Source organism: Amphibalanus amphitrite, unplaced genomic scaffold (assembly GCF_019059575.1).
Source record: "Amphibalanus amphitrite isolate SeventyFive unplaced genomic scaffold, NRLGWU_Aamphi_draft 000098F_arrow, whole genome shotgun sequence".
Classification (NCBI taxonomy): domain Eukaryota; kingdom Metazoa; phylum Arthropoda; class Thecostraca; order Balanomorpha; family Balanidae; genus Amphibalanus; species Amphibalanus amphitrite.
Genome location: NW_024881593.1, coordinates 128,492 through 148,531, shown reverse-complemented (window position 1 = coordinate 148,531; position 20,040 = coordinate 128,492). Strand labels below are relative to the sequence as shown.

Below are 20,040 nucleotides of genomic sequence, written 5' to 3'. Positions count from 1 at the left end.
TGCAGCTGAACCGAAGACGATCCGGCTAATATTCCGGGCCAGCGGCCGGGCTGACTTTGAGGTGCCAGCGGGAAGCGGAGTATGCTGGAAAAACGCCAGTTATCTCTGGATGGAAAGAAAAACAGAGATGAGAACGTAAAAAGCACGTCAATTGTTTAGGTATAGCGACGTTTCATAACACAGTTAAATAGTACTTATGTAGATATGAACTCAGAAAGGTCAAGCAAGTGGCTTCTCCAAGCCCACATTAATTATATACCTAATGCAATAATAATAACGGTATATTTCTGCTCAGGTCGCACCATAAATATAATAAAAATCGTCCCTCCACATTTCACCACTCCATTCAAATCTATTCACAATGCCGTTCTGTAGTTTGTACCGTATCTACCCATTGTGCGTGTGACATCCGTCAGTTCTCACCGGCTCGCCACCTGAGCCCGACGTATGGCTGGAGGCTGGTCCACTGTGCGGAAGTGGCAGCCGAGCTCATCAGCGGTGTCGTCTGCCCATGGTCCTCAGGGGCGCGCTACCGGTAGGTGGATCTGCGGGGGCGGCACTATGACTTCCCACTTCCGGCCCGACCGAGAAGCGAGCTGGTACGGAGAGCGGACATCAAACGTCCGGTTCCACTGCAGAACCGGACATCAAACGTCCGGTTCCACTGCAGAGTGGTTCCACTGCAGTCCGGTTCCACTGCAGGGCACCACTCTGCAGTGGAACCGGACGTTTGATGTCCGCTCTCCGCACCACTCTGCAGTGGTACGGAGAGCGGACATCAAACGTCCGGTTCCACTGCAGAGTGGTGCCCTTTTCAGTAAAAACACAAACCGCTGGCGTTCGGAATGCTGGCCGGTCTTTACTACCGCGTGAACCGACCATCGCGGTGGATTTATAGCCGTGTGGTAAATTGAAATACCACCGAAGTGTATCCGCGCGCGCTGGCCTTCGACTTTTGGCTGAGGACGGGTCGACCAGTCAATGCAGATTCCGGCGGAAGCGTTAGTTCCTCTCACAAGGCCGATATCTCGGCTGAAGCGGGCGGATCATGAGGGAGATATCAGGACATCTGACCGACGCATCACTCTGTGACAGTTCCGGCGCCACTGCAGCTCACTCTCGGCGGCAAAGTTCGGGGATTAGGTCGACTCGGCGGCGCTCGGGGACGCCGGTCGGACGGCCGGGTGACGGCGTCCGACCGGCCGCTGACCGCCCGGTAATTGGGTCGGTCCGTCGAGCCGACATTGTTCCGACACTCGGCAGACGCCGGGCTGGTGTCAGTTGGCGGTCTGCAGGCGCGCGGCTGCTGTCAGCCGGCACCTCTGCGGAGTGGTGACGGCAGAAATAGCCGGCAATGTGGCGCAGTCGCTCCCCGGTCGCCAGGCTCCTGTCACTGTCCGACACCTCTGGCCCACCCACTGCATAGTGCATGGCGCAGGGCGGTGGATGGGACCGGAGTGGTTCACGGAATCGGGCACGGCACTCAGGGGCGCGGGAACTACTTTCCGACTGGGGGTGCACACCATAATAGAGATCAACCTAGGGTACCCCCAAATCTAGTTTTCTCACCGGTTTTAGGCCACTTGTTTTTCATCCCTCGGCTTTTTCAACAAAAAAGAAAACATTTGCAAAAAAATGTGGTATTCCGTCTCAAAGCTGTGGGGGCACCGCCCCCACGGCCCCAGAGTTGGGGGGGCAAGCTGCCCCACTGCCCCCCTGGCTCCCGCGCCTATGACGGCACTAAACTGGATACCAGCCCTGTAAAGGAAATTAGTGAGATGGCGGCAATGTAATTGGATATGAGTGCTAGTCGCACTAATGTTCATACGTACGTGTCTTTCTTCCACTAAATAGGTATCTTCCCATTTGGTTGGAGCGACCGTCAGTCCGAACAGGGTGTGAATTCACTGAACAGGACAAAATCAATGGGCTTCTCCAAGCATAACCTTGAAGGTACCGTTTTACGATATACGTATCTAGTACCTACATCAACTAAGGATATATTAAACCCCACCACCTTCACCTTCATGTAGGCGTTTGAGTACGACTATAGTCGACAGTCGTTATGAAGCCTTGACTCTGCCTTGGTCCTATTCATAGCTATATTGTCCTATTCGTTTTTTTTTACGACGCCCTCTTCTTGAACGCTGCTGTTTGCATATTCTGCAGCGCTCGGGCTTTTATAAATAGTTGACTTTTATAAATAGTTTAATAGTTGACCTACGGTTACCTAACCTACCTAATTTCCAGTTCAAAAACGCTTTTCAGTTTTCAATCATTATTCAACTTTCTTACTCAAATCAACCGTTTCAGCCCGCAGCCGGCATTCTATTTCAATTTAAACAGCAAAGGGTCCAAATAATGTCAGGCATTTTGTTCCTTAAGTTCTCCATTTTGCTGTACAAAAATGTTTATTTGAATGTCAGATAGTAATCAAAACAAAACAATGGCTTATTGTTCAAACCGAATCAATACGCTTTGAAACTAACGGTTACCACTCATTTTATTTGCTTGTGGTGTCTTTTGAGGCAATATAATTTTTGTCTGTGTTTTAGCTTTCGTATTGTGTCTGCTTTTGTTATGCGTCACTTATGCCTCATACTTTGTATATTTTTTTCTTCAAGGAAAATGTGTGTAATTTTCATCGATTATTCTTGCTTATTTTTGTTTTTGATGTTATTATCCGCTCAATCAAAGGTTAAAAGTTGTTGGCTATTGCTCATAAATGATAAGTCAATCATCAGAACAAAAACTTCCAACTTGGACGGTGCATGAAATTAGCTTTCAGCCTGAGCTTGAGCCCGAGTAGCAAGAGTGCAAGGTCAAAGTGTTAACACCAGTATAGCGCCTTTTGGGGCGACTAACGGAGCGAGCGAGGGGGTGACTCTTGCACGTGCGAAATTTTGAGGGGGTACCTCCAACTGACTTGTGCACGGCACCCTACTGACCGGTTTCTAGTGATATGCCAAATTTGGGCACAATCGGCCCAGCCGTTCTCGAGATCTGGGAGCGGCACCCTGCACTTGCGCACATGCAAAATGGGTCCCAACTGACTTGTGCACGGCACCCTACTAACTGGTCCCTAACCGTGTACCAAATTTGAGGGCCATCGGTCCAGCCGTTCTCGAGATCTGGAAACGACCCCTGCACGTGCGCATGTGCAGCAGCACCCCAATTCTGGCACATGGATATGCAGTGCCTAGTGGGTACCTACCTACATGCCAACTTTCAGCGCAATCGACCAAGTAGTTACCGAGATATTGCAACAATTACAAAAGTGACACCTCTTCGTTTTGCACGTGGCACGTGCATAAGGGGTCACCCACATGCATCGGGAATAGTCCAATACTTGGTAGAAGGAATGAAGCTACCCTACAAAAATTACCGCATGTAAATCGGTCAAGTGGTTGCTGAGATATAAGCCTCGCAAAAGCGTCCGCACGGCCGGCCGGCCGGCCGCTCATACTCAGAAATTTCCGTTATTCTACGTAAGACTCCGCTTGCTTCGCTCGCTCCGTAATCAGTAATTAGAGTTTGAAATGAGGATGCTACTGCTAAGTCCTCATTCAACAGTCCGGATCCATAGCCTGTCCCGTAGCTCAGTCGGTATTCGGTAGAGCGTTGGACTCCTCCTGCGGCATGGAGAGCACGTGTTCTCGGTTATAACAGACTGTCAGGCCGTAGCAGGCGAAGTCGGTGAGGGGAGTGGGACAGTGACCGGCCGGGCGGCCGTGTGCAGCCATGTGCACATGTTAAACTTTTGACTCCAAATTCTGCCATAGAACAGGAATTGCGAGAGCCGAGATCAGACGGTGGAGCGTAGGGATGGCCAACGCAACAGGCTTTGCTTAGCGGGGGCTCTGTCGACTGTCCTTGCCACTCCTTCCATACAAAAGGTTAAGATTAAATTTATAAAGAAAGGAAAAGCAGTCAAACTGTGAATAATATGTCCAGATGAACCTTGCATGCTATTGCAGTCTGCTGATCCAACCTTGACTAAGCCTTTAACTTCTTAGTCTGAGCCTGTGTTCAGCACTTTTGTCATCACTTTTCAGGTCTGGCATGATTCTTGCTGAGTAGACCACTGGCCCCTTCGACCCAGCTGCAGCTGAAGTGCTGCTCTCCACTCAGCTCATCTTCAGACTGCTGGGATGACGTTCCTGCGAGGCTCTCAGAACTATGTGTGGTGCACGACCAGTGTTCTGGGCAAGGGTGCCACTGGGGCAGTATTCCAGGGTGTCAACAAGGTGGGTGCTGTGCTGTCAGCAGTGCATACACTGATTGTGATATGACTTTTGATGCTCTTCATGCAACATGTACAGATTGTGCATGCTTTATGTAACTAGTGCAGACCGCAGCTTAGCTCCACTTGAGAGAAGGTAACAAAAAGTCTTGATTCAAGGAAAAACATGGAAGGGGTTCTGGTGGGTCTTATGGTGGGTGTTACTCATATTTAGTCATAAGCCAGTGTTGAGATATGCATCACTGTTGACAGCAAAATGGTGAACCGGTGGCAGTCAAAACGTTCAACCAACTCAGCCACATGCGGCCGCATGAGGTGCAGATGCGCGAGTTTGACGTCCTCAAGAAGGTCAACCACAAGAACATTGTCAAACTGCTGGCCATTGAGGAGGAGGTGAGTCAGGCCAGACAGTGTCAGTTGGTACTGCCTGGTGTACGTCCAGACTGCAAAGTGGCATGTGCACGCCAGAGGTGCGACCAGTTCGATGGGAGTGCACACCTGGCAAGTAGGAGTGCACGCCAGTGTCCTTAATTTGCATGCCTTGCGCACAGCGTTTCACATTCAAGCTTACATGCCCCGCACAAGCACAACAATATTGTACATCGTAGCGAGACTTACCAGACGCCTCAGACTCATTGAAAGTCTCAGCCAGCGACACATCTCTGACTGAAATTCAGTCAGTGATGTCTTTCCTAGATTACCTAACCATCACACTCATATCGGGGGCGGGGTTCCAATGCGTCTGACTGACTCGGAGTCGGCTGGCACTTAGTGACCTCGGTTTACTTTTTTATCTTTAATGCTTAACTATTTGATTAGTTTTCGGAGCCGCTAAAATTTTTAGCAATTATTTGAGGAATTGGGAAGTGCTTTTAGAAACTACATAACATGTGAGGGACAAATCATCATTGGTAAATACTGGCCAAGAACAACTGGTGGGACAAATGCTGGTTGATCTGAACTGACCCACATCCAACCTATTGTAGTGATCTGTCACATTGGCACATTTAATCCCAATGAATAGCGCTGAGCACTATCACAAATACCTATGCATAGACGTCCATCGGCGCATTTTGCGTTTGTTTCATAAGCAAGCTTCGAGTGAGAGCTCTCCAGGCATGTACGTCCTGATTCGTTATTGCACGCTGCGCGCCTGGGCCATGCCTTGCACGCCTGAGATTTGTAATGCACGCCTGAGTAAGGCTAGCGGAGGCCCCGTGCACGCTCGAGATCTCGTCGAAACCTGCCACGTTTTGCACTCTGGGTGTACTCGTATGTGATGCCAGTTTGGGGGAAATAACTATCACGAAGAGTTGCATTCTCAAATCTTACAAGCAATTTCACATGCCTTTTTTGCAACCTACACATATTGATTCCAAGTTTTTCCACATACTCACATCCATCAGAAGAAAGCACTGATCCCAACCCATATTTTGTTGGTGTTTTGAACTATTTGTCTGTCACAGTAGCCTAATTGTATTTCTGACCACTCACTTCCGTCGTTTTCAGCAAGAGGGCCGTGGAAAGGTGATTGTCATGGAGCTGTGTACAGGAGGCAGTCTTTTCAACATGTTAGATGACCCCGAGAATGCTTACGGGCTTGATGAAAAGGAATTCTTCCTGGTGCTTCGTCATCTGTGTAAGTGATTGTGGGGATGGCTTCCATATTTTATTTCTTCAGTTTTTTAGCACAACTTTGTATCTGCTGCCATTTTTATAAATGATTATTACACAATACGTCCTATGTATTACATGCTTTTGTTGCCACTGAATGTTATTGTTTATCATGCGCTGTTTCCGTCATTCCCGCCGGTTGTTTCCATCATTTCCCGACGACAACTGATGTTCGCGTCCGTGTTACCCCATCGGTCCTTTTATGACGTTATGTGTCTGACGCTGCCGTCAGCTGACGGCATGAAACATCTGCGGGACCTGAACCTGGTGCACCGTGACCTGAAGCCGGGCAACATTATGAAGTACATCGACATCGACGGCTCGACCATCTACAAGCTGACCGACTTCGGGGCGGCGCGGGAGCTGGACGACGACCAGCAGTTCATGTCGCTCTACGGCACCGAGGAGTACCTGGTCAGTGGGTGGGGGCATGCTAGGGAGCGGGAGCACTAAGGAGTAGCTGGTCAGGTGGATGGCAGTCACTTCTGTGTGCCTGAGAGCGGGAAATGGACTGGCTGTATGATGGCAGCTTAGTGAAGATTTGGCGTTGCGATCTAAAAACCTTGGCGTTCAAGTACAATGGTAAGTAACAGCACACGACTATTATTCACCTCGCTATGTTTTCATGTTGCGTGCTGCAGGCAGGCTGACCCGGACCCGCACCTCCCGCCTTTCCCTTTGGCGACCCCTGCTGTCCTCCAGTGACCCCTGCTGACCTCTGACCCGTGCAGCACCCGGACATGTACGAGCGCGCCGTGCTGCGGAAGTCGGCCGGCAAGACGTTCCGCGCCACCGTGGACCTGTGGTCGATCGGCGTGACGCTCTACCACGTGGCCACCGGGCAACTGCCGTTCCGGCCGTTCGGTGGACGCAAAAACAAGGAGACCATGCACGTCATCACCACCAAGAAAAAGCCAGGTATGAGTGACGTGACGTACAATTTTATTGACGATGGTCCGGCTTTTATTGCGCTTATGCTTGCTTGGAGGACAGATAGCGTGTCTCTGGACACAATTTGTGCATCTGACTTTTGTATCTTATATTCTGTTTTTATTGAGCCTGTCTAGGGTCAGTGTTGGTTGACTGTTGTAGTCACGTGTTGCAGCGAACTGTGCACTACGGGAGTAACAAATGGAATTAATAAACAGCGATACGTGACATACTGGTAGACATCGAAACGACCTGTTATAAAAAAGGATAACATGTCTTTCGTGTCTTCGTAATGCGTCCAGCTTGTGTTCGACACGCTGCCCAATTTTGCTGAAAGGAGCGAGGCCGAAATCCATTATTGACCGTCGTGGTATTACCGCCTGTTCCGTCGTCGTTTCAGGGATAATCTCCGGTATTCAGTCGGCGGAGGGTGGCGAAATCGAGTGGGGTGAGAAGCTGCCCGACACCTGCCAGCTTTCACTGTGAGTTCTGGCTCTCAGAGTGAGCTCCAGCTCTAACCGAGTTACACTAGCTCTAGCCGAGTTCCAACTCACAGGTAGTGCCTGTGGTGGCGCTCTGGAGTCGGGACCGCCCACGTCCCTCGCTGCACGGCCGGGGCGTCTCGGCAATCAGCAGCGGGGACATTTATGACTTGTGCAAATTATAATCGCTGTCAGCGCTCTACAAATTGGCTACTGCGGCAGCGGGACCGCATTGTAGAATCTACTTAGCAAATGCAGAAAACTTTTGTCTTGTTCATAGGACTGCCATGAACATGAATGAACGTTTATTGCATTTACCATCAACGGACTGTGCAGGTCCATTTCTGCACAGGAAACGCTCGGATATTGCTGATGACATTTAAAGGTCGTAATCTACATAACAGCCGTTCTCTGTGCCGGGCCAAATTGGGGTGTCCAATTGTCGCCTATGTTTTGTTTTTGTTTGCCAGGCTCAGCATCGTCATGTCACATCTGACATTGAACTTCTGTCACACTGGCTGGCCATTCTACGCCTGTTCATACTTTATAACCCCGATAACCTTCAACGGTGACTTGTGTCTGAGCTCTTAGCTCGCCCACGTGCATTTCCACTGACACCTTTCGTTCAGTCCGACCTTCACAAAGACGCAATGCTAGCTGATAATGTCAATGCTGTCTCAGTGTTCGGGCGCACAAACAGATAATGAGAGTACCTACTCGGGGTCTCAATGCATTATCGCATCCCAAAAGTCATCCTCCCGTTTTAGTTCTATTGATGTTGAGGGGGTAACAGGTAAACAGGTTAACGGGTGGCTTTGCAAGACGGCTCAGCGATCGATTCGCGCTTACTGTGCCTAACGCGAGCAGCACAGCCTAATCTGATAGAACGTCAGGATGTGCATGCACCTTATCTGAACTTTGCACTATTGTTTGTTCCGATTTTTATGGCAAGCTTCAGGTCATGCTGAGTTCTTATCGTGCTGCTTCTTATTTTGAACACCTCACGATTTTACGTGTATAATTTATGCAGTGATGGACCCCGATGTTTTCTTTAAATTGTACGAATTTGTGCTGCAGCTTCGTACGATGTCATATGATCACCTTTTCGCAATCATTCAGCGCTACCTATGTGGGGTGACCTGGGTTGACAGGGCTTGCTTATAAATACCCCCTCGTGACTTCTGACACCCGTGCTGTATCCGTCCATAACGTCTTCCCCATCCCCTGCAGCGGCGCCAAGAGCCTGGTGACGCCGCTGCTGGCCGGCCTGCTGGAGGTGGACCAGCAGGTCATGTGGACGTTCGACAAGTTCTTCGACGAGGTGACGGCCATGACGTCGCGCCGCTGCGTGCCCGTGTTCCACGTGAACCAGCTGCAGCACCTGCGACTCTACCTGCACAGGGACGACAGGTGGGAGACCGGATCGGGGTGCCTGCCACTGTCGCTGCTGTCTTTCTTCGCTGAAGCCCACTAATGACAGTTTACTGAGGCGGAGTAGTTGTTGTTTTTAATGCAGTGTGCTCAGAACTTCCTTGGAAATTTAGAAGGTAAATTATTATCAGTTGAATTTGTGACTTAAAACCACCCTTTCTCATCCGTCGCTTAACCCTCGCCGGACCTATTGGTTTTCTACATACGCGCCGGCCGAGGGGGGGGGGGCGGGTACGACCCCCCCCTCGCCGTTTCGCCCCTGGTGGAGCTAGCGCGTCGCGGAAAAAACGAGCGTGTGCGCCGTTACGAGACGCAGAGATTGGTACCCGATTTTAAGGTCCTAGGTCAACCGGTGACCTCTGAGGTCAGGTCAAGTGCCCCAGGGTACGGTTCAGTTTTTGGTGAATAACTTCGCAAAAAACGGCCGCAGAGCGCCGATTTTGGCAGCATCGTGTTCGCCTCGCTCAGGCGCGTCGAATGATATACTTTTTGTCCGGGTCAGGTCAACTTGGGGTGTTGACCTCAGGTCAAGGTCAGGTCAGCACCCCCAGGTCACGAAGTTGGTTGAAAGAGGTCATGTCGCATATCATTCGATTCGGCAGCCCTTCCTGAGTCCATTGGTGCCTTTCCCGACCCGCTAGCTCAATTTGATCAAGAGTTATTGACGAAAAACTAATTTGACCTTGATGACGTCATAAATGACGTCACGCAAGGTCAACATTGCAAAAGTGACGCATCTAACCTTGCAAGGAGTGCATCAAATCACGATTCTGTGTGCTTGAGATAGTTAGAGATCGTTCCCGGCGCCAGAATAGCAGTTTGAATTTTTCCCCATTGACTTATAATGGTGAGGTCACGAAAATGACCTGACCTCATATGACCTTTAGGAAAAATCCGAGATATACAAGTTGTGGGACTCATAATGGATACTAGATCCTGCAAGTTTCATTTCCCTGTGACATCTCCTCTGGCAGTGAGGGCGTTGCGAAGTTGCGACATCTGAAGACCGTGCAGAGGTTCACTTATGACGTCATAGGTCAGTGACCTGACCTGACCCAAAAATGCGGTTGGTGTCAAAAGATCCGGCTTGGATCAAAGGTCAGGTATGCCAAGTTTCAGCTCTCTATCGCCAGCGTGTTCGGAGCTATCGCGAAAAAACCCTATGGGGGGGGGGGCGGCACCCGCCCCCCCCCCCCCCTCGGCCGGCGAGGGTTAACTGTCTGTTGATTTTGTAGCCTCCTGCCTGTTGTTTCGACTGGTCAGTGGTCACAGTATCGCCCACGACTGCTATCCCAGCTGAGCCACTGACTCCCTGTACTGACCTCCTACCGCGTCCCTCCCTCCGTGCACCGCAGCTACGAGTCGCTGCAGTCAGCCATCACCACTCAGACGGGTATCAGTCCGACGGGCCAGCTGCTGCTGCTCTCTGGCCAGCCGCTACTGGAGGTGGTGGCCGCCGACACGACCGTCTCCCGCTACCCGGAGATCGCCGCCGACCAGCCGCTCGTGCTGTTCGACAAGCATAATAATGACGTGACGCCGTGCCGGCCGGTCCCGCTGCGTGAGTAGCCGGGCGCCGCGACGGCGGCGTCTGTGTCATGGGAGGATTATTCGTGATGGAACTGCGGTAGACTGGTCCGTGCTTTGGATGCCGGATAGACTTGGCGAAAATATAGACACGGCGTCTCTGGGCAGTGATTGGTTTGGTTATTAGAAATGAGTTATGGTCATTGCTTGTCCAACAAAGTTAGAATGAGTCATTGGTGTTTGCTATGTGTCATGTCTTGCCTTTTCTTCATTTCTAGATGTAGAATGCGTAGAGCCGACCCTTGCTTACCCCCGTTTGATTTAACCGAGATTAATAACAACGTCGTTTTTTACATCGCTCGTCCGTGCTCCGCAGCCAAGTTTCCGACGATTCCCTCCACGCTGAGTGTGGAGAACGACGCGATCCTGGCCAAGATGGCCTGCAACGTCGGCTACGAGTTCAAGCGGCGCGTCACCAACTACAGCCTCTCCTGCTCCCTGATGGAGTACGCCGTCAGCATGTTCACGTGAGTACTGCTATTTCATCTCGCCTAGTTAACCTTGCTTGGCTGGCTTCATGTGTGATTTTTATTTAAAGTGGAGGATCCGTCATCAAGCACGACGTTTTCTTTGCACATTTATCGCAGATTGCTGATGACGGACATGCTCATTGCTCAGTCAGTCTTCGCAGAACCCCATCAGCTTTATTCACCTCCCCCGCTCCGTTTTCCGTCCTCAGTTCTGTGCTGAAGACGGAGCTGACTCGTCTCAAGGAGAGCCTGGAGTCGTGTCAGCACCTGAGCGACACGCTGCGCCGCCAGTGGTCCCTTCTGGCCACCTCGCAGCAGACGAGTGCCGCTCTGCTGGGCCGCCACCAGGACGGCCACCGGCCGGCGGCCGACGCGCTGTCGCAGCTGTCTGAGCCGCTGCAGCGTCTGGAGCAGACCCTGGAGACGGTCAGTGACGCGGCACAGAGCGGCACCGTCCATTACCGGCTGACGGAACGGGTACACGGCACATGAATTCGAATGGGCCGTGTGGCACTGTTGGTGCAGTCCATCCAACTAGTGTATATTTCAGTTGTTTCATTGTAGTAGTGTTGGTTCATGGAATGTTATGTAATGCAACGGAAGGAAAGTATCTCATTTACAAGCTTAATTTGTTTAGGTGTACGAGTGTAATGTATGGATTGAGTGTGGTCATGCTCTTTGGCTCATCATTGAACGAGCACATAAAGCACCTTTAGGTATTTTGCGTGAGCATAACTCCGTTTCCACCTTTCTAGGGACACGTCGAATACTCTCCTGATATTCCATCAAATCACAGCAGTTGGCTCTACTTCACAACACGTCCCCCGGCTACCACCGGTCACCCCTAACTAACGCCCCTCCGTTCCCTCTATCAGGTGGCCGAGCGGGAGCGAGGGCTGTCCGAGACCAACATCCCCGAGCTGCACCGGCGGATTGTCGGCGAGACGTGTCTACTGGTGGACTGGCGCGGTCGGGTGGCCCATCTGCCCCCGCTGGCGACGGCGCCGGCCCGCGCCGCCACCTTCACCGCCAAACTGAGGGACAGCTGGCAGCATCTGCTGAGGGACAGGACGGCGCGCAGTGAGTGGCGGAAGGGACGGGGGACGGTTAGAGATGCAGGACTCGGTGGCAGGTATTGTTAGTCGCAACTTTCTTTTCAGTTTTATCTCAAGATAACTAGATGAAATGGACAGGCAATCGTCCCCTTTTCGGCTGTTCATTTCGAAACATTTTGCCAGGACATTGCATAGATTGGCACCACAGTAGCATAAATCAAACTACTGCACTGTTTTGAGCGTACAACTTTCTTTCCGGATACGGTTACCATTGGATCAGCAACCTCCACTCGATCAACCAGTAACCACCCACTTTACCATTGGATTAGCAAGTCTTGATCCCCAGTTTACTCACACCGTTCCGCCTGTTCCGCCCTCAGCACTCACCTACAACGACGAGCAGTTTCACCACCTGGAGAAGATAAAGCTGACGGGCACCAGTAAGTCACTGCAGCAGCTGCTTGACGGCGAGGTGGCACCCACCCACAACTCGATGGCCGAGCTGCTCTCCGACTGGTATAAGTGAGTGGTGCAGGGCGGGGGCGTGGGGATAGAAGATTAAGGTGTGAGGTGAAGGGGATGAGGGTGGGAGACGAAGGGATCAGAGCACCGGCTCTAGAGTGAGTGATTATTTAGGGGATGTGTGTCGGCCGCAGATGAAATGATAGATCATTCGAATCGGTGCTCTTAGTGACAAGAGATCTGAGGTGTGCAATTTAGCAGACCACACCCTCAAGCGATAGCTACATTTCGATCGAATATGTCTCGGATTTTTCACTATTGGCTTAGCTCAGGCTTCGAAGCACCGTAAAATCCTCCTGATGAGTATGTGGAGGTCGATCACTCATGGCCAGTTCCATTCAGATGCATTTTTTCGACTTCATTAGCATCATCCAAACGGCGCATCAGTGTCCGCGCCATTACCAGCGACCTCCCCCTCTAACGTCTCTCCCTCTCGACCTCTCCTCCTCTCCCCGCAGGACGGCGCAGACCAAGTACATCAAGAAGGAGATCGCCGCCACCGACCTGGTGCAACTCGAGTCGTTAGTGGACGAGCTGGGGGACCGGCTGGCCGACCTGCAGGACCGCTACACGGCCTGTGTGCGACCCGTGCTCGGCGGGGGGTCGGGCTCCACCCCACCGCGGCCGGCCGCCGCCGTCACCCGCAGTCCCAAGGTGCTCAGAGAGGACGGCCGGCGACTGGCGTCAGGGTGAGTGAACGGGGAGGGTCGGGGAGTCAAGAGGAAGGGGCGGGGAGTGAGCGAGGAGTGAGCGGCAGGGGAAGGGTGCTTGGGGAGCTCTTTTAGGGGGGGGGGGGTGCAGCTGTTTGTGTAATTTGAGAGACGTATTTTTGAGTGATGCTCGCAACGCTCATTACATACGTCATTCAATTGTAACTTCAACGTTGTTGACTTCAACGTAAATGTAAGTCTTAGTATCATTCGACTGCTGGCCCGGCTGGGCCTCATCACCAGTCTATCTTTGTCGCTCTCTTATTTGTCGAGAGTGCATATTGTGTAGGTGCAGGTCATGAGCTGAGGCACGTGTGTGACGCCCCGGTGCGCTCTGTCAGGCTCGGTGAGCTGGAGGACGCCCAGGCGGACATCTGGCAGGCGCTCCAGGAGAACGAGCAGCTCGTCAGCCAGCTGCAGAACCTCGTCGGCTGGGTGGTCCAGTCATCACTGCCGCCGCAAAACAGCGACGTCATCATGGAGCAGTGACGTCAGCATAGGATCGGTGATACATAGCATCATAGATCGGTGATGTCAACATAGAACAGTGATGTCATCATAGAGCAATGACTGGCCGTCCAAGGCAGTTGCACCGGGAGGTGTTCATTGTGATGGGTAACGGTGCTGAGGGTGTTCAGTACCGGAAACGTTTGAGTGAGGCCGTATTGACAGCAATCGGTGATTTTTGTATCACAGCGCTCTACAGCGGGGATTTCACATTGGAACCTCGTTTTCTGCTGCTGGGAGGACTCGCAGCAATATCAAGAAGCAATTGTAGGATGGTGGCTGGTAGGTCACCCCAGGACGAAGTTCTTAGTGAGTAGTGACTGTGGTCTGTGAATACTGAATATTAAGTAGTGGTTGATTGTCATTCCAACATGCTTCGTTAAGGACCCTCACAACGAATGGACTTGACAGACAGGAGTCTGTGGCCTGTGGAGTCCACCGGGGCCCATCGCTGGGGCTGCGGTTCGGGGAAGTTCATAAAGGGCGAGCTGACGGGTGTGTACAAACGACCAGCTCGGCTGAGCGAGTGAAGAGGGGGTTCACCCATGCTAGTGTACAGGGACCTTCTAACGGTGTTAGTTCAGCTTGGCAGCTGTCTGTGCGATCGGGCAAGGGGTGGGAATGCTTTCGGTAGTTCGTGACGTCTAAATGAGGTCGGTGGTTAGATATATTTTTCTATTAGCGACCGACCTTTTGTCTATTTTTCACATGTGCGATGTCTTAGTAGCACTGCAGCCAGTGTCTGCCTATTTCCAGTATGCGTGCATTGAGACTGGGTCGTATGTTGCAATGCGTGGTCTACACTTGTACGATATCACTGCATTTTCGGGTGATCCCGTGATGTGCGGTCCCATTTCAGCCACACCGCGTGGTGGCACGTCGGCCTGATGAAGTGTCTAATAATAACGGCTACTGTGGTTATCGAAGATCCCCGGCTCAATGCGTAGCGCGATGGGTACGCGTCTTCCCGGAATCGTGGCGCCCATGTTGATTCGGTCTCTCCGCAGGGGAGAAAGCTGGGGAGGGGCGGGCAGATTTCTGACATGTTCAGTCATAGACCACTATATATATAGTATATATATATAGATATATATATATATAGATACTACTATATATATATATATATATACTATATATATAGATACACTATATATATAGATATATAGTGGTCTATGGTTCAGTATAACTTTCGTGATGTTGCTTAGTCGAGTGCAAGAGCCTTTTGGGTGCGAGTTGGATATTGGATGATATCGTATTCCAAGATTGATGGAGAAGCGGCGCCACGCGATGCTTTCTGTTCGGGTTGTAGTGCAGCCCACATGCTACATGTGCTGTTTTTCAGTGAAAGTATGTCGCCTTGTAGATTCTTCATAGTTGTGTGTATGCACGGGCGTTGAATTCGCCGCAGTCCAAAGACAAAGATTGAATACATATTCTACTAAATGCTGTTCGTTTTATCTACTTGCGGGCTGCGGCTGCTGTGAGCGGTCAGATCCCGGGTCTTGACTGTTGACGTGACTGTGCTGGCTGGCTTCTTTTTATCTGCGACTCGACATTGCTCCTTTGCGCCATCTAAGCATTTCCGATAGAATGGGAGTAGAAGTCACGGCACATTTCGAGCAGTGATGCATATCTCGAGAAGGTACTGGCTCTAAGGAAAGGCTTTTATCGCTCTGCAGCTTACCCGAGCGCGAGCCCTGCAGTGGGTGGTCATCCGTCAGTGACGTAAAAAGTGTAGTGTAGCGTCAACGAACTGAAATGTAACTACCGTCCGTGTAAGAATTAGCAAATCTTTGTTGACAAGTTCACTTCATTCATGCGCCAAACCACTCAAAAGATAGCAACATGGTTAGGTCAATCATTCACACGACACCATCGCCCTAATGAATCTCGTCGGTGGAAGTGCAGTCTTCCAGTTCCTAACCGTGCTCGTATACGGTCGAACCAACGCAACGACGCAATGATTCGATCATCGATCGATGCTGCAGCAGCACAACAGGACAACGCGTTGATTTATTGTTTGACTGTCCCTTAGAGTAACGCATTTCGATACTCATGTATATCTTTCGTTATATGTCTGAAAAAGTTCCTGACTCGGGAGTCACACTCGCCGTAAACAGCTGACACGATCTTTCCAAAAAGGACAATCGCCGTCACTCGCATGGCGTATGCACAATTACATCATCCTACTAACACAGCACAATATATAATCATATAGCGCCACCACACCCGATCACCTCACACTCCACTACTGGCTATCTCTGAATGACTGCGACGCACTCCAAGACATCAGAGAGCCCCAGTCACGTCTCCCCCCGTCCCCGCGGCACCCTTCTCCCACTGTTCCAGCAGGCGGTACGCCGTGTCTCGGATGTCCTCCAGGTGAGCCATGGCGCCCACCCCCGTCTCCCCACAGACCAGCGTCTTCTGCACGGGCGGCTGCACGGTGCAGCCCCAGGAGCGCAGCGTCTCCAGCTGCGGCGCCGTCACCGGGTGGCGCCACATCTCCGTGTTCATGGCCGGGCAGAGCAGCACCGGCCGGCGGCCCAGCGGCCAGGCGCGCGCCACGCACGTCACCAGCGTGTCGCAGAGCCCGGTGGCCAGCTTGGCCAGCGAGTTGGCGTCCAGCGGCGCCACCAGCAGCAGGTGCGCCCACTCGCGCAGCGCGATGTGCAGCACCGGGTCGCCGCGGCCGCGCCACGCCGACCACTCGTCTGCGTCCGTGTAGTGCTGCACGCCCGGCGGCAGGTCGGACGGTGAGAAAAAGTGACGAGCCGCGTCCGTGCTCACCACGCGAACAGTGACCGCGCGGCGGCCGGCGGCAGGAGCTCTCTGCAGCAGGGCAGCCAGCTCGGGAACCTTCAAGGAGGCCACACTGCCAGTGCAGCAGAGCAGGATGTGACAGTCACCTGACTGTTCTGGATCACAGTCTGCCATGGCCTGGGGTAACTAATTGGGTCAAATGGTGATCAAGAATGACACAATAAAGCTGGTCTGCCAGTCCCTGGATTTTGTGAACCCAATTGAGAAGAATCAGCTATTCCTTTTTATGGTCACTTACAGGACTGTCCAAATCATCAAAGCCCAGTTTCTTCCAGCTCTCCCGCGTCATCAGCTCATGGTCCATTCGGCATCCGAGGTAATCTTTGGCCTCTGGTCTGCACCTCGAATTGTCATTGTTGTTTTTGCCCAAGCAGATCATGTATTTCAGCATAAACTTCTTGCACTCGCCTTCATGATCCAGTGGAAAACTGCCCTTGTCTGGTGGTGCAACCTGAAACTTGCTCTGAAAGTTCATAGACCCCATGCTGTGGAAAATCAGAATGATTTGTCATTATATGCAATATTACTTGTGGCAGGTGGGTACCTACCTAATATTTTCATGAAATCATTCAACTAAACATCAAAATCCCTCAAAAAAAAATATTGAACTATCTATAAAAGGTTGAAGATATCCCTTATACTAACACCCTACGGAGGCCAAGAGTGCAAACATGAAAGAAAATGGAGTGTAAAAATGATAAATAATCACATATTACTCTCGTTGTTGTTGTTGAAGAGTTAGGGCGCGCACATATTAGGGGAAGGAGGGTGAATTGCGCCACCTTAAGGAAAAACGCTAATTGTAAGAAAACTGCTGGAGATATAAGCATGCACTGGTAACCACTTCAAAGAGGAACTCATTAGCTACGACTTAAGAGCCTCGCGATCAATTAAGAATGTTTCGTTTGCTTCCGACAGCTGCTTTTCAGAAACATGCAAAAGGGCGCATTTACCGACAACTGCTGTAAATTGCGCCAGGGGGATGGCGCAATTAGAATCCAATTGCGCCCTATACTTAAACATGGCTAAGCGAATGAGACGGAATGCATACACCCCGGCAGTGTAATGTCATTGCGGCTTACTTAAACATTTACAATGTTAATCAGGCTGGATAAATAATAAATGTAGATATAAATCGCATGTTTTTGCCCAGCTAAATAACTTAACATGTGTCCGTATGTTTGTAAAAGTGCAACGAAAACGTTTCATGTAACCGACTAGATATATGTGAAAGTATGGTTAAATTTTCAATCGTTTCTCTCAAAATTATTAATTTTTATCGTTTCGACAACTTGTTGACATCAGTTTTTACTTTTTGATCATAGCTGTCACCTCTCACGCCCGAGTCCATGTTGAAAATGCCGTATTTTGTCAATTACACCACAAGTTGGCAGCCTAAATGGCAGCTGCATTATAAGTTTGACGAGAGAAATAATTTGCGGACTGGCGACAGCGGCTGCTCCCCTGCCCGGCATTAAACTCCTTCTTTATTGCAATCAGTTAATGGTGCATTCATACTGTCGTGATACAATAGCTACACCATTATTCTATTTGCGCCCCCATGGCGCAATTGCCATGGGCGCAATTAGAATTGAGATACTTTTTAATAAAAGCGTAGAAGTTATCATAAATATGCTGAAGGAAGTTTACTGTTTAAGTGAAATATAATGAAAAAATGGGCTTTCTTTCTAAATATCACTCTGAAAATCATACACGTATCACATATTTTTATAGCCAACGGTTCAAAATACTGCAAAAAAGCTAAGAAAACGCCGTAATATCAGTTGGGGGAGGTTTGGTCAATGGTTGTCATTTTTAGCACATGCCATTTTTGGCAACCATGTGCTAAAAATGACAACGCTATCAGCTATTTTTAGCAACGATGAAGCCGATTTCACTCCTCAGCGAGGAAATCACGATTTTGAAAATACAAGCACTGATTTTGGAAAAGAAGTGCTGCCACCTGGTGCAAGAAGAAGAAACCAGCTTTAATATGGCCGTTGTTTGTATGGTAGTCCAACGTTGAAGTATACCCTTTTTTGTGGCCCGAAGTTGGAACTTTAAATTGAAGCATCCGAAAATGATCGATATTGATCGAAATCATGATGTTGATGAAAAAAATAATATGTTAAGTTGAGAGAGGAGGCCATTTTATCCAGATGCGGTGGTTTACTTCTTGAAATTATTTTTGCTTACGACGACTGCCATGTAATGAGGGATAATTAGCAGCCGTCATTAGCAAAAATAATTTCAAGAAGTAAACTACTGCATCTGGATAAAATGGCCTCCTCTCTCAACTTAAAATATTATTTTTTTCATCAACATCATGTTTTCGATCAATATCGATCATTTTCGGATGCTTCAATTTTAAGTTCCAACTTCAGGCCACAAAACAAACTACCATACAAATAACAGGCATATTAAAGCTGGATTCTTCGTCTTGCACCAGGTGGCAGCACTTCTTTTCCAAAATCAGTGTTTATCTTTCCAAAATCATTTCCTCGCTGAGGAGTGAAATCGGCCTCATCGTTGTCAAAAATAGCAGAATCGTTGTCATTTTTAGCACGTGTGACAAAAATAGCACGTGCTAAAAATGACAACGATTGACCAAACCTCCCCCGACTGATATCTTTGATGTCGTAACTGAGCCCTGCTGATTGGCTTCGTCGGAGAGCTTGGGCCATAAAATGAACTATCAGGTGGTGAAAATATTGTTTTCGAACACAAAATTATAAACATACCATTGAATTCGTGGGAATGTTGGTGGGCGCAATTGGTTAGGAGGGCGCAATACACCCACTTTCCCCTACTCTCAACCTTGCTCCCAACCTGCAACTTCTTCCCTGCAACCCCTGCCAGTGCTGCCAGATGGGGAAGGCTGTAATCCTCCAGATCAGCTACAAAAATCCTCCAGATTCCTCCAAATCCTATTTGTAGATATAAAAAGGCGGTCTTGGACGCTGCGGGGGGCTATACCCCCAAAAAAGTTTCACCAAATTCTAAAAACTCATCGGATTTCGAATCCTTTCGCACTGCTGTGCAGTTTAAAAGATACGTTTTCTTTAAAAGTTGTTTAGTTTTCATTTTATCCGAAAAAAACGAAAATTTTCGTCGATTTCGGGCGCTGCAGGGGGGCTGGGGGCATTTGCCCCAAATGTCCCCCTTAGATCCGCCAGTAGTTTGGTACCCTCGTAGATATAGCTACAGACTGAGACATTCTGCAGTCTCACGGTGATAAAGGACGTGATATATCCTAACGGGTAGGGCGACGCTGGGCAGGAAAATGCCTTTTTAGTCTTGAATGTGTTATATTTTTCCATGAAATTGAATGTAATAATCGGGCGACAAATCCTCCAGATTTTCCTCCAGAATCAAAAATCCTCCAAAAGCGAAATTTGTCCGCAAATAGAGTTCAAAATCCTCCAGATTTGCGGAAATCCTCCAAATCTGGCAGCACTGACCCCTGCAACCTTCCCTTCAGAATGGACGAAATGCGATTGTAAGTGTAAACACTCGCAATATATGACGTCATATTTATAAAATCGGTATTTTTATAAAGTATTTAGCTCTTAAATGAAGATGAAAAAATAGGATTCATTTGATTTT

At 49.8% G+C, this 20,040-nt stretch overlaps 2 protein-coding genes across 5 annotated transcripts; one reads left to right on the top strand and one right to left on the bottom strand.

Moving 5' to 3' along the window:
* Window positions 1–2,612: 2,612 nt before the first annotated feature.
* On the top strand, window positions 2,613–15,055 carry LOC122380436 (inhibitor of nuclear factor kappa-B kinase subunit epsilon-like). 2 transcript variants are annotated; one of them, XM_043363597.1, is made up of 15 exons: window positions 2,613–2,630; window positions 4,056–4,247; window positions 4,496–4,636; window positions 5,753–5,882; window positions 6,150–6,331; window positions 6,649–6,835; window positions 7,248–7,329; window positions 8,560–8,739; window positions 10,116–10,321; window positions 10,664–10,814; window positions 11,027–11,243; window positions 11,693–11,897; window positions 12,253–12,394; window positions 12,853–13,083; window positions 13,446–15,055. In XM_043363597.1, exons 2-15 carry the CDS (start codon window positions 4,152–4,154, stop codon window positions 13,591–13,593), a joined length of 2,298 nt encoding a protein of 765 aa, XP_043219532.1. In that variant the 5' UTR covers window positions 2,613–2,630; window positions 4,056–4,151; the 3' UTR covers window positions 13,594–15,055. The 2 variants fall into 2 exon arrangements, with proteins under 2 accessions (XP_043219532.1, XP_043219531.1); XM_043363596.1 differs by lacking the exon at window positions 2,613–2,630 and adding an exon at window positions 3,783–3,896.
* A 334-nt stretch (window positions 15,056–15,389) lies between these two features.
* Window positions 15,390–19,281, bottom strand: LOC122380434 (phosphopantothenoylcysteine decarboxylase-like). 3 transcript variants are annotated; one of them, XM_043363586.1, is made up of 2 exons: window positions 19,176–19,281; window positions 15,390–16,919 (listed from the first exon to the last, which is right to left on the bottom strand). In XM_043363586.1, the coding sequence occupies exon 2, from the start codon at window positions 16,546–16,548 to the stop codon at window positions 15,901–15,903; it is 648 nt and encodes a 215-aa protein (XP_043219521.1). In that variant the 5' UTR covers window positions 16,549–16,919; window positions 19,176–19,281; the 3' UTR covers window positions 15,390–15,900. The 3 variants fall into 3 exon arrangements, with proteins under 3 accessions (XP_043219521.1, XP_043219522.1, XP_043219524.1); XM_043363587.1 differs by lacking the exon at window positions 19,176–19,281 and adding an exon at window positions 19,079–19,100; XM_043363589.1 differs by lacking the exon at window positions 19,176–19,281 and adding an exon at window positions 18,186–18,243.
* Between the last annotated feature and the right edge of the window lie 759 nt (window positions 19,282–20,040).

Excerpts from the sequence above, each read along its gene's own strand:
- LOC122380436 (XM_043363597.1), top strand. The coding sequence starts at position 4,152 with ATGACGTTCCTGCGAGGCTCTCAGAACTATGTGTGGTGCACGACCAGT. Across the intron at positions 7,330-8,559 it reads GACACCTGCCAGCTTTCACT|CGGCGCCAAGAGCCTGGTGA; the intron begins GTGAGTTCTGGC and ends CATCCCCTGCAG. Across the intron at positions 11,898-12,252 it reads GAGGGACAGGACGGCGCGCA|CACTCACCTACAACGACGAG; the intron begins GTGAGTGGCGGA and ends TTCCGCCCTCAG.
- LOC122380434 (XM_043363586.1), bottom strand. The coding sequence starts at position 16,548 with ATGGCAGACTGTGATCCAGAACAGTCAGGTGACTGTCACATCCTGCTC.